Raw genomic sequence first — 18029 nt, forward strand, 5'->3', positions numbered from 1 at the left:
GCCGGCGTCCTTCCCTCTGAGCCACAGGCGCTGCCCAGTTCCTCCTCACCTGTGGTCCCAGCTACTTGGGAGGCTGAGGCAAGAGAATCTCTTTAGCCCAAGAGTTTGAGGTTGCTGTGAGCTGTGATGCTACAGCACTCTACCCAGGGTGATAGCTTGACTGTCTCAAAAACAACAAATGACCACTTAAATTATCCTCTCACTCACGCTGAAAGTTGAAGGGAGATGCTCTCTGAGAGTTGCTTACTGGATTGTACTGGTGTGTTTGTAAAAAGCGAGATGAAAGCGCTATAAATATTTCAAGGGGAAGAAAACCAAAAAGTTTCTAGAACTGGAATAGCCTTAAATATTTATTTGCCTTCCATGACCCCCAAAGGTGAGGAGGATGTTTGCTCTGGTTTTTAAGAAAGAAAAGGAGGGGCGGGACCTGTGGCTCAGTGGGTAGGGCGCCGGCCCCATATACTGAGGGTGGCAGGTTCAAACCCTGCCCATGGCCCAACTGCAACAAAAAAATAGCCAGGGATTGTGCTGGGCACCTGTGGTCCCAGCAACTCGGCAGGCTGAGGCAAGAGAATCGCGTAAGCCCAGGAGCTGGAGGTTGCTGTGAGCTGTGACGCCAGAGCACTCTACCAAGGGCGATAAAGTCAGACTCTGTCTCTACCAAAAAAAAAAGGAAAGGAAAGCTATAGCATGCGGTGGCTCACACCTGTAATGCCAGCACTGTGGGAGGCCAAGGCCGGAGGATCCCTGGAGCTCAGAAGTGCCTGAGCAAGACTAAGACCCATCCCTACTAAAAATAGAACGTGGTGGCCGGCGCCTGTAGTCCAGCTCCTAGGGAGTCTGAGGTTGCTATTAGCTGGCTGATACCACTGCACTCTAGCCACAGAGACAGAGGGAGACCGCCAAAAAAGGGAGGAAGGAGAAAAGAAAAAAAAAAGAAAGGGTATAGATGGGGTCCTGAGAACTGCTGGCGTCTGACATTGTCACCTACTAGTTTTTCTATCACAATGAACTCATGCAGGCTGTTCTTGCCTCTCTTTTAGGAGCTTCCTATAATGGGCAGCGCAGACTCCACACCATGTTTACACTTAACAAAGACTCCAGCATTCCTATTATAGTCCCGCGTGTGACGTAAGTTTTGTTACAGAAATTTCTGGGAGAAATAGGGCTTTCTGCTTTGCCAAGTAGAAGGCCCTAAGGGAGCACCTGGTGGAAGCGCCCGGCGACGCCACGAAGGCCGCCCTCGTGCTCAACTGCGTCCGCGTGGTCGCCCGAGCGGTCGCGCATGCTCGCTGCCGCCCCGCCAGGCTACGTGACACACCGCGTGGAAGCGATGGCGGCTCTGTGCCTGCCGGGCCGAGCGCTCGGAATCCCCGGCTCGGGTCCTCCGGACAGCCCGCGAGCACCCCGATTCCCTCGTGAAACAGCTTAGTCGCCGTCTCCTGGACCCAGCGAAGCGAAAACTGCCGTCAATAGTGGCCCGGGGTCCCCGAGGTGTGGAAAAAGGAGAGCCCGGCCGCAGCCACACTCCGCTTGGCTCACACGGATTGACTCCCACGCCGGGACCCGCTCTTCCCCCGGCCTAAACAGAGCGGGGGTGGGGTGGGAGAAACCGCACCGCCCTCTGCGCGCTCCTATTGGACCAGAGGTGTGGCTTGCTGTACGTCGGCGCTCTCATTGGCGGAGCTCAGCTGTTGAGGGTGGATCCGCGCCGAACTGGGGGAAGACAACAAAGGGCGGCGGGCTGCAGCCGGCGGCGTCCTTGTCCTCCAGTGCTCTCGTCAGGCCCAGACACCGGCCTTGCGCCCCCCGGCTCCAGATGAAGTGCGAGCACTGCACGCGGAAGGTGGGCGCCGCGCGCCTATGGGGCGGGCCAGGACGGAAGCCGGCCGCTAGACATCCCCGCAGCGGGAAGCCCGGGGTCCAGGAGGCGGGCCGGGCCGGGCGGGGCCGGGCCGGGGCCGGAACGGGGTCGGACGAAGCGACAAGCCCGGAGCTCCAGGAGACTGGCCGCGGTCCGGGCGTGGCGGGCCGTGTCAGGAAGACCGGGGTTCCAGGAGGCTGGCCGAGCCGGCCACTCCCAGGAGACCGCGGCGCGCGGTGTTAGGTTCCATTTGGGTTTCGCAGCCCTCACGGCACTGGTGCACCTTTTCCTCTGCCCTCAGGATATCTCTGAAACTGAAGGATCTAGAAATACAGAAAAACACCTGTGTCCCCACCCAGGGGCACAGTAAACACCATTGTTGACCGGAGCGTGGCTCTAAGCTCCGCTCTGTGGGGCAGGACGCGTCCGGTGGGAGCGCGGACCGGCCGGAGCCCTGGCCCGCTCGGAGCACGCGCGGTGCCCCCGGGATCCCGCGGAGCTGCGGCTGCCGGGGACCGCGCGCGTGCAGAATTGTGTGTCCTTTAGTGCATAGTGCATTGCTTCTGTTTCCATAGAAAAGATGGTTAACCGTAGACGTGTGGTTAACCGGTCAGACTGTTTAATTGGAGAGAGTCAGGTCAAAAGTTGTTAACAATGTTTCCTTGTCTATTTAAGGAATGTACAAAAAAAACAAAAACAGATGACCAAGAGAAAGTGTCAGAGGAGGCGCCCAGTCCGGCCACCGAAGACAGAGAGGCAAGTGGACTCCGGTTCGTGCTGGCCCGGAGCAAAGCGCGTGTTGTCTATTTTGTCTTGGGGACTCCTGTCACCCAGCCTGCGGTTGCTCAGAGGAAGGCAGAGGAAACCCAAAGGCCTGAAGCCGGGCAGGAGGGGCCATCGGCAGCACAGACGTGCTTAGAACACTTTGAGCCACAGCAGGCTCCATTGGGAGCAAAGAAACAGTGCCATAATATTTAAACTTTAAATATTTAGTGGAAAGTGCCATTCTGTGAAATGGAGATTGAAATAAGTAACTTATAAAGTTACCCAAAATTGTATTCTGTTAGGTTTCCTTCTCATTCATTTTTGTTTCTAGATTCCATTTGGCTAGTAATAATGGTTCCTGTTTATTTGGTACATATTCCGAGTCTGGCACTGAAGAAAGTGCAGTCTCATTGCATGCTTGGGGTGAGCATTTGAGGTAATCCCTACCATTATCTCCATTTAGCCAGAGGAGTTTGTGGTTTAAAGTCCCTTCTTCCCTTAGAAAGTACTGATACTCTAATATGAAGCCAGTAGACTAATAGATGCCCATACAAGAGAAAAACTCAATTCTCTTTGAGAGGGGAAGGAGGAGGGAGATGGGTGAGCTCCCACCTAATGGGCACAATGTAAGGGTATATAACACACCTCCTGGGTGTGGGATGCAACTACAACAGGGACTTTACCTAACAAATGCAAACATTGTAACCTAATTGTACCTCATAATAAAAATTAGGAAAGTACTGGTACTAATTTTATAAATGGAGAATTACAACATGGGTGAGGAGGCGGGTAATAGATTTTCTCTCTAAGTTTAGTAGTCCTCATGTGATGTTTAGATGTTTATCTGTTTCCCCCGTGTGCCAGCACTGCATCTTGGAGACTATAGGGCTTAGGGAGCAGCGGGGCCTAGTCAAGCACTCAGAGAACTGGCCGCAGGGGGAAGAGAGGTTGGGAGCCCTGGAGCCAGTTGGGGCCAGTGCTCCAGAGCAGCTGGGTCCGGGACCCCTTCCACACTTGTCTTCTGGTTGGTCACTTTGGACAGATATCTAATCCCTGTGAGCGTCTGTTTACTTATCAATGACATGAGGAGTTAGGTTACTTCCCTCCTAGAGCTGTGGAGAGATGAGATAATGGGGTGTGTATGGCCTAAGCAGGCACCCCGCCAGGTCAGTTGTTAGGGTGACAGCAGGTGGGGAAGGGTTAGTGGAGTGGGCCCTGAAGGATGATGGGAGTGTAGGGCTGGGGCAGTGGCACACCAAGCATGGGGAGGGTGTGGACAGACATGGTCTGAGGAGGAGCAGCTGCTCACCTCCCTATAGAAGCACGTTGAAGAGTGTTGAAGAGTCATCCCTGTCACTTTTCTTTTGTAGACGGGAGAATTCCATAAGTTGGCTGATGCTAAGATATTCTTGAGTGACTGCCTGGCATGTGATAGTTGCATGACTGCAGAAGAAGGAGTCCAGCTTTCCCAGCAGAATGCTGAGGACTTCTTCCATATTCTGAACCTTAACAAGGTATGGCATCCATGGCCCTTGCTGATTTTGTGGATCTGACCTGGGAGAGGCATGTGGAGCTATAGGCGAAGCCCACATTCCTCATGTACATGCAGGCCTCCACTTGGACATCAACACAGCATTCTGCCTTTTTCTCTGTGTCAGGATGTCCTGTACAATATTGTTCTTCTCCCAAGCCCCTCCACCAAGAATAAAATCTCTACAAAGATTCACACTCCCTTGCTGATGCTCGGGCAGTGGTGGGGGCTAGCACCACTCATGAGGCTCCTGTGGCTTAAGGAGAGGTCTCCATCAGGGGAAGTCTCCATCTGGCGAGGTCAAGTAGCAGGGCCCAGGTCATGTCGGTGCCCTGGTGCCCGAGCTGTGCTGTTCTACCTCCAGAGCACATTTTTAGAGAGAGGGGTTATGTTCTAAAGGGCCAGGCGAAGACTCTTCAAGAAAGTATCATCCCAACCTCCCTCTTCCAGTTCATTGCTACAGGCCTCCTATGTAGAACTACCGAGTGTCACTCGTCTCTCATGTAGACAGTTGAAAGGTAAAGGATAGACAAGGCAAATGAGAAGGGAAAGTACTTGGTTTACAATGCTCTTCTCCCACCCTTCTGGGAAGCATGGCCATCCTGCTTTGCCTAGGTGTGGGCTCCCTCTCCCACGTAAAAGAGTGGGTTAGGCCCCTGCTGTTCCACAGTAGTTGGTGTGGGCACCTCCAGACATTGGCTGATGAGAATGTTACAGCACAGGGAACAGCCAGGAGGCTTCGCAGTGTTTTATCACTCACCTCATGACATATTCCTAGACACCATTTGTGTCAGTTTCAGATAGAAATACACGTTTCTATAGTCTTAGTTGTGTCTGGGGGTGCCCTTCCTGGTATGAGGATATTTGGGAAGCCTGTGAGCAAGTAACAAACTGCCTGGTAGGATCATCTGAAGCAGGTGATATTCCGCATCCCAGCTGGCCACGTTCACCAAGCACCCCATCCCAATCTGCTCACACTTGGCCTTTCAGGGAACTATAATACAGCTCAATTTCCTCTGGTGCACTTTACAGGACTGCTACAGACTTTAAATTCTGTAGCATCAATAGTTTTTGTCATAGCACTCTTAAAAGTGCCCATATCACTTTATACTCCTACCACGATTAATACAGGCAAATAGTTGTGTGTAGTTATCCTGACCACATTTGATATTAGGAGCTACAATTTTTTCCCAATTTTTTTTTTTTTTTTTTTTTTTTTTTGCAGTTTTTGGCTGGGGCTGGATTTGAACCCGCCACCTGCAGCATATGGGGCTGGCACCCTACTCTGTTGAGCCACAGGCGCTGCCCCAATTTTTTCCCAATCTTATGGGTGTAAAATTACCTCATTTATATTTTTCTGCTTGTTAGAGAGCTGGAGGTCTTTGATTGTTTATTGACAATTTACATTATATCTTTTTTTTTTTTTTTTTTTTTTGTAGAGACAGAGTTTCACTTTATTGCCCTTGGTAGAGTGCCATGGCATCACACAGCTCACAGCAACCTCCAACTCCTGGGCCTAGGCGATTCTCCTGCCTCAGCCTCCCAAGTAGCTGGGACTACAGGCGCCCGCCACAACGCCCGGCTATTTTTTTGTTGCAGTTTGGCCTGGCCTGGGTTTGAACCCGCCACCCTCGGTATATGGGGCCGGCGCCCTACTCACTGAGTCACAGGCGCCGCCCAGACAATTTACATTATATCTTAATGCTGCTGTCCAATCTACAATTTATATTTTTGTTGGGGTGAGATTTGAATATAGTCCTTTCCATCTGAATAAGCAAGTTGTTCCATTATCTTTCATTCTTTGTTTGTTAATGGGTATGTACAATAATTTGAGGATGGGAATTATTCAGTCCTTGAAAATTATTCACTAAATGTTCTGGGTGTGTTAACTTCTAAGAGGCATACGTCTGGATACTATTTTAGAATTATTACTATTATTGGGTCATTTCAGTTATTTGTGGAATGTTGTAATATACATCTTCCTATAAAATTTCTCATTTCTACTAAAAATAGAAATTTAGCTGTCTGTAGTGGTAGAAGGCTCAGGAAGGAGGATTACTTGAGCCCAGGAGTTTGAGGTTACAGTGAGCTGTGATCATGTCATTGCTTTCTAGATGGGGTGATAGAACAAGACTCTGTCTCAAAAAGTAAAAGTTTATGATCTTTTAAAAAATAAAATAAAATTTCTCTTCAGATTTGCAGGGGGGGTTTATTTTGTTTTGTTTTGAGACTGTGTTTCACTCTTTTGCCCTGGGTAGAGTGCTTTAGCATCATAGCTTATAGCAACTTCAAACTCTTGGGCTCAAGCAATCCTCTTGCCTCAGCCTCCTGAGTAGCTGGGACTACAGGCACCTGGCAATTTTTTTAGAGATGGAATCTTGCTCTGCTCAGGCTGGTCTCAAACTTTTGAACTCAAGCAAACCACCCACCTCAGCCTCCCAGAGTGCTGGGATTACAGGTTTGAGCCACAGTGCCCAGCCTCTCTAGGTATTTACATTTAATAATATAATATTGTTCTTAAAATTGACAACATTGTCTTAGATCCACAGTTATGTCTCTTGAGATGGAGTCTCTCTATATTGCCCAGTTTGGAGTGCAGTGACTAATCATCATGATCATAGCTCACTGCATCTTTGAACTCCTGGGCTCAGGCAATCCTGCCTCATCCTCCTGAGTAGCTGGGATTACATGCTCAGCTCATATATCTAGTTTATTAGTCTTTACATAGAATATTTATTACATTGTTTGCTCTGAATTTCTCCTTAAGGTAGCTAAATCTCCCTCCATGTATAATCAGCACATATGCAGTAGAACCTCTTTTAAGTTGACCACCCAAAGGACTAACAAACTGGTCAACATAAGGAACTTCCATTGAGTATACATGATACATGTCTGGGCTATGAAAATCAGGTCAACTTGAGGAGGTGGTCAGTGTAGGGAGGTAACATTGTTATTTCTCCTTCTAGAAATGTGATACCTCAAAGCACAAAGTGCTGGTAGTGTCTGTGTGCCCTCAGTCTTTGCCTTATTTTGCTGCTAAATTCAACCTCAGTGTAACTGATGCATCCAGAAGGCTCTGTGGCTTCTTCAAATGTCTTGGTGAGTTGCCTTTTGATAAATTTGTAAATTTATAATGAGTCTATAAGTGCCATTTTTATCTCTAAAGTTCAATTTTCAAGGGTGTAGGATAGATAAACTCCAAGAGAGTCTCATAGAATGTAAAAGGACCTTGTCCCTTATGTCCTGAAACCCAGCCTCTGATCAATGTTGGGTGAATGTCACTTTCCCTTTGTGGTGCATGGATGGATGTTTTGTTACAGCATTGGCTGACCCCTTGACCTCTTCAGGAGTAGAAAGTGACCACCTGCTGACATTGTGGACAGGGATGCTGACTGGGGCACTCCTGTGCTGGCCCAGTAGCCTCTGAGTAGCCCCTGGCTCACACTGGGCATTTATTTGATAATTAATCTGAAGTGATAGATGTTGGGTTTCCCAAGAAGCTTTCAGAAGAACAGAGCAGGGAGGGAGTGGCTTATGTTCTTGATATGAGGAATGAAATGTGATGATTTAAGAATATAATTGAATAGCCAGGCGTTATGGCGGCGCCTGTAGTCTCAGCTACTTGGGAGGCTGAGGTAAGAGAATCGCTTGAACCCAAGAGTTTGAGGTTGCTGTGAGCTGTGATGCCACGCACTCTACCGAGGGTAACATAGTGAGTGAAACTCTGTCTCAAAAAAATAAAATATATATAGAACTCAAATCTCAACGCTGGAATAATGCTGCCTAAAATATTGGTGAAAAATGCTACAGTGCCTTCTATTTTTGTCAGATAGGAACTGCCCCGCTAGTTTGGCCGAGATGCTTGCTTGCTCACGGTGATGTTTTTATAGCCCTTAAGCACTGTCCTGGCATGGTGGTTTACATGCACATTCAGGAAAAGGGAACTTAAGTGATTTGCTAAATAAGAGTTTTTATTATTCCACAAAGCATTTTTATTTATTTATTTATTTATTTTTGTTGTTGCAGTTTGAGCGGGGCCAGGTTCAAACCCGCCACCCTTGGTATATGGGGCCAGTGCCCTACTCACTGAGCCACAGGCACCGCCCCCACAAAGCATTTTTTAAAGTATGGCTATACCAGGAATTACAAATAAAATGACACTTGGAATAAGCATGGTTAGAACTATCGTAAAGTCTGAGAAACAGCCTGTGGGCTTCGTGGATTCTCATGGTGAGCAGCACTTTCTGAGGGCCTGGCCAAAACTATCGTAGCCATGAATGTGATCTTGCTAAATCATTCCTCCTGCTTTAAACTCAAAAAAACCTCAGCTAAGGTTAATTTTACCCAAGATCAGAATTGTCGAGTGCTATATTTCTTCATGAAGAAAGGCCTTATTTTAGGGAAGGTTTTTAAAAATAAATACCTAACTCAATATTGCATATTAATGAAGAAAATATATTCATTTGAAACTTATATCTTAATGTAATGCTTTAAATTTTATGAAATTTCTTTTAAAAATAACTGGCTGCTTTTAAGATTTGTACCAGCTGTGAATTTTAAAGTATATTTGTTTAATTTAATTTTATTATATATGTTTTTTTCTTAAGTAGAGCAAGGAAATTATTAATGGTCCTGGTAAGGGGTGATATAGGGCTTTGAATTGGAGTGGTAGCAACAGGAATGAAGATAAGTGGGCTGAGTCTAGATAAGTGGGCTGAGCTTGGAATCAGAAATAGAACTTGCTGATTAGGTGTGAGGGAGAGAAAGGATTAAAGGTTTGGGTTTGTGAAACCATTTACTGGATGAAGAAAATTAGAGGAAGAACACATTTGGACTTTTTGACTATGCCAAATGTGAGGTACAAAGCTAGGTGGGAATGTTGACTTTCAATTTAATGAAGTCCTCTATAAACGTGAGGGAAGAAGAGGAATCATGTCCCTTATCTTTGTTGCCCCCAAAACTAACACCATGGCAGATACACATTGAGTACAGAGTAAATTTTTTTTTTTAACAGAGTCACACTTTGTCGCCCTTGGTAGAATGCCATGGTGTCATAGCTCACAGCAACTTCAAACTCTTGGGTTCAAGCTATTCTCTTGCCTCAGCCTGCTGAGTAGCTGGGACTACAGGCCCCTGCCACACGCCTGGCTATTTTTAGAGACAAGGCCTCAGGGTGGTCTTGAACCTGTGAGCTCAGGCAATCCACCTGCCTCAGCCTCCCAAGTGCTGGGATTACAGGCATGAGCCACCACACCCCACCCCACAGTAAATGTTTTTGAATCAAGAATGGCTGTTTAGGGCGGTGCCTGTGGCTCAAAGGAGTAGGGCACCGGCCCCATATGCCAGAGGTGGCGGGTTCAAACCCAGCCCTGGCCAAAAAACTGCAAAAAAAAAGAATGGCTGTTATTTCCAAGTCATGACTTCTTAAAGATAACAATTCTAAAGATAACTAAAAGGGGGCTTTGGGACCTTGATAACGTCTAGATGAAAGACCTCTACGTGATGGAAATATTTACTGATACTGGGCTTTAGCTGTGAAAAATTACTTGTGCAGTATTGAAACTCTTGAGTCATGGTCACTTTGTAAGTATGATTTTATGTTGAAAGTGAGCTCAAAGATATAAAACAAACCAGCCATAATGTGCAGCCTAGCACGAAGGGCGAGCGCCGCAGACACACTTCTGGCCACAGAGGCATGAGGCTAGTGAAGAGTGGTCTGCATGGACAGTGGAGGCATCAGCACTTCAGTACACATGGGAACCTACAAAGGAAAAGAGGATCGGGAGTGGAATGGGGAGAAACATTTTTATTTAATATCTGCCAAACATTTGGCACCATAGTGGAACTGTGACCTTTAATACAGTGCTGAGAAAGATACTGTTCATATTCACTACCTATGTCAAGGATGGTAAAAGCTCAGAGTATTTCTCTTGCTTTACTTTGTCCATGTATTAAGAACCAGAACTAGTTGTATTGCTCATGTCTTGAGTCTTTGCCTCCCCCACTGTCCAAATGCAAAAGAATTGATATTGAATTGCAAGTAACAAGTACAGAAAAACTGTGAAAGGCACAGAGGAGAGGAGGAAGACACCAAAACCTCAGGTCAACACATGTACGCATCCTTCCAGAGTCAAAGCCTTTGGTCTGCCATAGTTCCTCCTCATCAGTGTTCTCTTGCTGTTCATCCCACTCATCTACAAAGGCGAGGGCTCTGGTTGCAAGAGCAAAACAGGCCTGGTGATGGGGTTTGAGGGGGGAAGAGAACCATGAGCCATCCACACTCCTCTTTAGGTGAAAGTGACAACCAAGGATACAAGCCAGGGCAGGATGGACAGCAGTTCCCAGAAGCATAGCTTCTCGGCAGCTGCTTAATTAGTCTAGGGGAGCCGTGCTCCCCAGGACCTCACCCTCCTGAGACATGCTTTCACCAAAAAGCACAGCTTCAAACTGGTCCCAGCCCAGACCAGAAACTCAGTCCCTGTAGCCTATGCAAGCTCTTCACCAGCTCTATTGTAATTACTGAAAGTACATTTCCGTCAGGCTTATTTACCAACATCAAGGTAATTACATTAAGAAAAAGGATAGCTAGTTTAAAAGCAACGCTCAGTGAGCAGGGCGCCGGCCCCATATACCTAGGGTGGCAGGTTCAAACCCAGCCCCAGCCAAACTGCAACAAAAAAATAGCCGGGCGTTGTGGCGGGCGCCTGTAGTCCCAGCTACTAGGGAGGCTGAGGCAGGAGAATCGCCTAAGCCCAGGAGTTGGAGGTTGCTGTGAGCTGTGTGACGCCATGGCACTCTACTGAGGGCAATAAAATGAAACTCTGTCTCTACAAAAAAAAAAAAAAATTAAGACCATCGGGCAGCGCCTATGGCTCAAAGGAGTACGGCACTGGCCCCATATGCCAGAGGTGGTGGGTTCAAACCCAGCCCCGGCCAGAAATTGCAAAAAAAAAAAGTAAGACCATCATGAAGCTATGCCTTTCTGCTGTACCCATTTATTTTGAAGATGTCAAGGACTCTCACAAACTGAAAAGGGTACTTTTGTAAGAGCCCATTAATTTATATATGGAGTACTGTAAGATGTTTATGTTAACAGAGAGATAGAGAGAAAGAGAAGTAAAAGAGGAACATACATACTTTATTGTGAAAAATTATACATGCTTATTCATTTTTGTTTAAAAATTAAACTGACTGTCCTGAACTTGGGCCATTGTGATGGAAAAGAATCAAGACTGATTTTCGGGAGAGATTCCTGTAGAATGTCTCTTAAACATGAGAAAGCAGAAATGAGTAAGTGAGGAAATATATCCAGACTCTATAGCAGCAGAGTCTGTAAGTAGATCTCACGATACGGCGAGAAGCTGAGTGTGTGAGTGTGCCTCTTCCCCCACAGGGGTACACTACGTGTTTGATACGACGATAGCTGCAGATTTTAGTATCTTGGAGAGTCAAAAAGAATTTGTGCGTCGCTATCACCAGCACAGCGAGAAGGAGCGTGCGCTGCCCATGCTGACCTCTGCCTGTCCTGGTGAGCCCCCAACATCATCTCCATTGCCCTGGGCACAAGTCTTAAGAGGGCCTGCAGGCCTGTCCCACTCGGCCTCTGGAGGCCAAGACAGAGGCCCTTGGCCTGACGCAGTTTTTATGTCAGCCAATGTATTTACTAAATGTGGGTGGTTTGTGGGGGGAACCTGATAGGTGGGTGTTAATTTCTTATTTTTGTTTATCCATATTATTCACATTTCTGAGATGAGGATATTAAGAGAAATCGGCTCTCCAGCGGTGCCTGTGGCTAAAGGAGTAGGGTGCTGGCCCCATATACTGGAGGTGGTGGGTTCAAACCCAGCCCCGGCCAAAAACTAAAAAAAAAAAAAAAAAGAGAGAGAGAAATGTGCTCTCAAAAATAATGACATGTTTCAGATATCTACATAATTATAGACAATAATGTGGCAAATATTTATGTATCCTTTGCCAGCTTAACTAGAAATTACAGAATAAAAACTTTTCTTTTTTTTTTTTTGAGACAAAGCCTCACTTTGTCACCCTTGGTAGAGTGCCATGGTGTCATACCTCACAGCAACCTCAAACCCTTGGGCTCGAGTGATTCTCTTGCCTCAGCCTCCCAAATAGCTGGGACTACAGGTGCATGCCACAACGCCTGGCTATTTTTATTTTTTATTTTTTTTAGAGATGAGGTCTCACTCTGACTCAGGCTGGTCTCGAATTTGTGAGCTCAAGCAGTCCACCTGCCTCAGCTTCCCAGAGTGCTGGGATTACAGCCATGAACCACCATGCCTGGCCTAAAAAATTTTACATTGATATTCAGTTTCTATTTGGGATCCCTTATTAAACCATGCTTTAGTTAGTTTTAGATAACAAGTTGGTGCCTGAGGTATTGAAAAGATTTATCATAGACTTTTTAATTCTGGAAAAATGGAAAGTTTGGGATTAAGAAATTCTTTTTTTTTGTAGAGACAGAGTCTCACTGAACCGCCCTCGGGTAGAGTGCCGTGGCGTCACACGGCTCACAGCAACCTCTAACTCTTGGGCTTATGCGATTCTCTTGCCTCAGCCTCCCAAGCAGCTGGGACTACAGGCGCCTGCCACAATGCCCGGCTATTTTTGTTGTTGTTGTTGTTGCAGTTTGGCCGGGGCTGGGTTTGAACCCTCCACCCTTGGCATATGGGGCTGGCGCCCTACTCCTTGAGCCACAGGCGCCGCCGATTAAGAAATTCTTTTTTTTTTTTTTTTTTTTTTGTAGCGACAGTCTCACTGTACTGCCCTTGGTAGAGTGCCGTGGTGTCACACGGCTCACAGCAACCTCTAACTCTTGGGCTTACGCGATTCTCTTGCCTCAGCCTCCCGAGCAGCTGGGACTACAGGCGCCCGCCACAACGCCCGGCTATTTTTTTGTTGCAGTTTTGGCCAGGGCTGGGCTTGAACCCGCCACCCTCGGCATATGGGGCCGGCGCCCTACCCGCTGAGCCATAGGCGCCGCCCAAGGATTAAGAAATTCTTAAAGAGAATGTATGAGGAAGGAAGGAAGGAACTGCCTGCCATACTGGCAAACAACATTTAGTCAAAAATTATTCTGAATACGTCAGGTCTGTGAGAACACAGGAGAGCTGCACTGTCTAAGCTAGTTGTAGACTATGTAATTTTTAGGGTTTATTTCACATTTTAGTTCTCAGTTTATCACCCTGCCCCTATCATGGTTTCAGATTTTTCTAGCATTTTACATGTTAGCCTTCAGTCTTTCGGATTATGATTTAATAAAGTAGAATGTTGCTTAGAATTGGGAAATACTCTACCCATTTATAAAATTGTAAAGAGGAAAGTTGCCATCTGTAAATAGGCTGCAATGCTGCGATCACCTGAGCTGTGTCTTTCTCCAAAAGCCTACGCTGCGACCTGCTCAGCTGCAAGTTGCTGAGGTTAGTGACTTCCTGCAAGTGAACGGTTTGTCCCAGAATAGTGATTCACAGATTCTGTGTCGAAGGACTAAGGGAAACCGTCTGTCTCTAAAGGCAAACTTTGGCTGGGTTGGGTCCAATTCAGCTTTTCTGTCATTCTAGGTGTTTTTTGCAAGTGTGGAGCATTCCCTTCTATGGCTAGGGCTGTGAGGGACCTGTGGGCCACCTGATGATTGTGTGCTGACCTTCCACTGGGTCCCCCAGCGCTCTCCTTTGGGGCTGACATATGATGTGACACGCAGCTCCTTAGCATTAGTCACTGCCGTTTAGTTTCACCTTTACCCAAGGAAGAGGAAGCATACCATGACCCAGAACAAAGCCCTGTGCCTTGGAACGCAATTTCTGAACTTTGTGCCTACCATTCACATCATCAGGGCAGAACACTTCACTCCTTTTCTCTCCCAGCAGCAACAGATAGGAGTCTTTGTTAATTTCCGTATGTATGAGGCCTTACTTGGTAGAACCTAGTATGAAACTTCTAGCGCATTGTAAAGCACTGACATGCAGATCCCTGATTTCTAATGGGAACAGTGGGCAGTGAGCGCATGCTATGGTGCCCAGGTGTTTCTGGACAGAAGTGTGTCCCAGGACCTTTTCTCCTCTCTAACCATCTGCTATGCAACAGCCTCTTGCTTCCTTACCTTGAGATTTGCATTTAATGGTCTCCTTTAATTGTACAGGGCTGTTTACTTGAGGGTTTTGAGTTTCTGGAATATTCCTAATGACACATTTTTCTCTTGAAGCACTTTATACTTAAATGTGTCAAAACTGTAACTATTGTTCAGGGTTATACCAACTCCCAAATTCAAGATGATTCGATGAGATCTTATTTAAAACTGAAACTTTTTTTTTTTTTTTTTTTTTTTAGAGACAGAGCCTCAAGCTGTCCCTCTGGGTTAGAGTGCTGTGGCATCACATCTCACAGCAACCTCCAACTCCTGGGCTCAAGCGAGTCTTCTGCCTCCGCCTCCCAAGTGGCTGGGACCACAGGCGCCCGCCACAATGCCTGGCTATTTTTTGGTTGCAGCCATCATTGTTTGGCGGGCCTGGGCTGGATTCGAACCCGCCAGCTCATGTTTATGTGGCTGGCGCCTTAGCCACTTGAGCCACAGGCGCCGAGCCAAAACTAAAACTTTTCTATAATTTGGCATGATCAATTTAAGAGAATTGAAGCAATGCTAAGGCCAGCTGATTGCACTTGGTAACATAGAGTAGGGGTTTTGGGTGGTCATGAGCTGGCCCTCTCAACGTAGCTTCCTGACTTGGGGTTCCCTGGTGGCCACTGTGAGCCAGAGTGCCCACATCTATGGGTAAGGGCGGGTACTGGCAGGAGGCAGTCAGTAGGGCCACCATCACCTGCAGCTGCCTCTTCAGGACCAATCAAAGGGTCTGGCCCAGACCATGCAGTCTGGAGCTGCCTGTCAGGCCTGGCCCTCTCCCCACCGTCTATGGGATGCTGTCCTGCCAGGCTTACCTTGCGCGGCACCCCACAGAGGAACAGGAAGGGGTTTCTCTACGTTAGGACACAGCTCTCAGGCCTTGCAGGGCTCTCAGATATCCCATAGTTGTCTCCTGCCCCCACCAAGAGTGGTAAGCAGAATCTTGGGAAGTAGTCTCTGAACCCAGGTTGGTATCTAAAGAGAGACTGAGCACCTTGGTTCAGTCCACTGACTCTTCTCATGACTTCATTAAAGGTCTCTCCAAGAAGAGATGGGCAAGTATTTTCTGACAGAGAAAGTACCAGAACCCACTGGGGAAATGGGTGCTCTTGTGAGCACTTCTCCATTATTTTCAAGGGCAGGGTCTTCCTGGGAGGCAGCAGGGGCTGATGAGGGCCGAGATCCAGCATTTCTGTCCACAGCAGGTACTTAGAATGAAATCTTATCAAAGGCATCCTTAAGAAAAGCTAACTTAGCTATAGTATGCTTCAAATGAGGGACCTAGGCTCCTCCCTTGCTGACAGTTTGGACTTCCCTGCCTGGCCCTCTGCTACAGCAACCAAGGTGGCTGGGAGCCATCCTCCTCAGTCCCAGCTTTCCCTCCCTAGTGTTTCACCTGGTCTCATGCAGTGTCTGAGGCACGCAGAGCCTAAGAGCTATGTCATGTTGCTGGCGTTTGTGCTGTGAGGTGAGGTTGCGTGTGGCTCTTGGGCCTGCCAAATGCTGTGTTTTGTAAGATAGCTTTTTATCTTCTTTGATCAAAGCTATAGGGTACATGTGAAAGGAGGTTTGAAATATGCAGAGGCCAGGTTTAGGGGAGTTCTCCTTGTAGCACATCTCTTTGTGGTTCGTATGTCTCTGTGGGTGTTGGCTGGGCATGCACACGGGTGATGTCTGTTTGAGATTCTAATAGTTCGAATGAGATGGTCCATTTTGACTGGTGCCCACATTACTTCTCACCCTCAGGGAGACCTTCCCTGAAGAATTTTCCCATCCTTCACTCAAGAACAGGTAGTTTGGGCGGTGTCTGTGGCTCAAAGGAGTAGGGCACCAGTCCCATATGCCGGAGGTAGTGGGTTCAAACACAGCCCCGGCCAAAAACTAGAAAAATAAATAAATAAATAAATGTTATATTAAAAAAAAAAAAAAGAACAGGTAGTTTGTCTCAGGCTTCTGCCATTCCCTGCACTGTGTTGCTTTCATGGGCATGTGCACCAGTGTGACTGTGGGGACAGGGCCTAAATTGGAGTTGTCAGGTCAGTAGGTTTCACCAGGCTGTGCCAGCAGGAAAAAGGCACTGTTGCAAGTAGAATTGCTGGCTGTGTAGTCAGCTGACCTCTGATTGTGTCCTCCCCTGGAAGCAGCGTCCACCTGTGCCCTCAGAGGGTAGCAGGAATCAGTGATGCAAGGGGGAAGTGCTTAGAATAGTCTTGGGTACCCAGTGGGCACAGTGCAAATTTTGATATTTCTTATTATTATTTGAGAAACATAAATTTGTTTTATTGCTTTGAAAATTATGCAGTTGGGCTAGGCGTGACAGTTCACGCCTGTAATCCCAGTACTCTGGAAGGTGGAGGCTGCTGTATTGCCTGAGCTCAGGAGTTTGAGACCAGCCTGAGTAAGATTGAGACTACGTGTCTAGTAAAAAAAAAAAAAAGTAGCTGGGAGTGATGGAGGGTGCCTATAGTCCCAGGAGGCTGGGGCAGGCAGATTAGTTGAGCCTAAGAGTTTGAAGTTGCCATGAGCTACAAAGCCATGGCACTCTAACTATGATGACACAGCGAGATTGCCTCAAAAAAAAAAAAAACAGAGAGAAAAGAAAATTATGCAGTTCTTAGGCTCTGAATTTCCAGTGGGCTGGAAAGTTGGGTCAGCACTACATGGCCACATGTCCTAGCCTTGAGAATGCTGCCAGTGGGTGGATCGCTGCTCTTGCTGCTCCCTGGAGGTCGTTCTTGTCCTTTAGGAACCGGTTACCTGACTTTTAATTCTTCCCTTTGGTCCTTTCCTGCCAGGGCCCAGCAGAGACTCTTCCACTCCCAGCACCTTCCCTACAGGTCCCATGACTCCAGCCTGAGCCCCTGAGGCCAGTTGGTGGAAGAGGTTTGGGGGAGGCTGTCTGCTGGGAGTTTTAAAGAAATGGCCCAGTTTCATTCTGGAGCATGAGGCTGCAAGTGCTCGGAGCCCCCAGCAAGTGGCAAGGAGCTGAATTCATGAGTCCGTTCTCCCCCCAGGCTGGGTCCGGTATGCGGAGCGGGTGCTGGGCCGCCCTGTCACCCCCCACCTCTGTACTGCCAAGTCCCCCCAGCAGGTCATGGGCTCTTTGGTGAAGGATTATTTCGCCCGACAGCAGGTAAGCTGAGCTCTTCCTGGAAATCAGTGTGTGTCAGAAGATGAGCATCTGGTAGGCTGTGCAGGGCAAAGAGCAAGGAGAGCCATGTCATGGATGGGGAGGGGAGGGAGCTCCGCCACACATCCAGGGTGGTCACAGTCACCCAGGTGAACAGGAGGGAAGTGTGGCTTTAGGACACCTCCGCAGTGACTTTCCTACCAGCTTCCCACTCTATGCCTTTCTTCTTTTTACAAACTCCTTTCTCCTTAACCTTCTCTGTGGCATCTGGGAGGTCTGGATAAATTGTGGCCAAGGAGAAAGACTGCCCACCCTCCTGAGATGCCCTGGCTTCGCCTACAAAGAGACTCCTCACCTGCTTCTCAGACACCTCACCAAGGGAAGTCCTGGGCCCTGGGCCCAGAGGCTGAGGGCCGCTGTTACTCAGGGAGCTGACCTGGCCTCTGCTGGCCTTTCCCTCAGATCACAGCATCTAATGACTTTCTCAGCTGCTTCTGTGAGGTTCTGCAGCACTCTGCCCTCCACGTGACGGAAGGGGTCCTGGCCTGGAGCTTCTGTGTGGCCCCTGCCTCAGCCCATCCCTGGGCCTGCCCATTGCCTTTAACCT

At 47.8% G+C, this 18029-nt stretch overlaps 1 protein-coding gene across 4 annotated transcripts in view; it reads left to right on the forward strand.

Moving 5' to 3' along the window:
- Positions 1 to 1249: 1249 nt before the first annotated feature.
- The window catches only part of NARF (nuclear prelamin A recognition factor), a 28692-nt gene continuing 11912 nt past the window's right edge, over positions 1250 to 18029 (forward strand). Inside the window, exons 1-6 of one of the 4 annotated variants that reach the window (XM_053571021.1) lie at positions 1250 to 1846; positions 2540 to 2620; positions 4000 to 4143; positions 7127 to 7259; positions 11554 to 11688; positions 17307 to 17425. In XM_053571021.1, coding sequence (XP_053426996.1) covers positions 1820 to 1846; positions 2540 to 2620; positions 4000 to 4143; positions 7127 to 7259; positions 11554 to 11688; positions 17307 to 17425 — 639 coding nt within the window. In that variant the 5' untranslated portion in view covers positions 1250 to 1819. Of the gene's footprint in view, positions 1847 to 2131; positions 2398 to 2539; positions 2621 to 3999; positions 4144 to 7126; positions 7260 to 11553; positions 11689 to 17306; positions 17426 to 18029 lie in introns of those variants that run through there. The other 3 variants (XM_053571019.1, XM_053571022.1, XM_053571020.1) reach the window with 3 other exon arrangements.

This window comes from Nycticebus coucang, chromosome 18 (assembly GCF_027406575.1).
Source record: "Nycticebus coucang isolate mNycCou1 chromosome 18, mNycCou1.pri, whole genome shotgun sequence".
Lineage (NCBI taxonomy): Eukaryota > Metazoa > Chordata > Mammalia > Primates > Lorisidae > Nycticebus > Nycticebus coucang.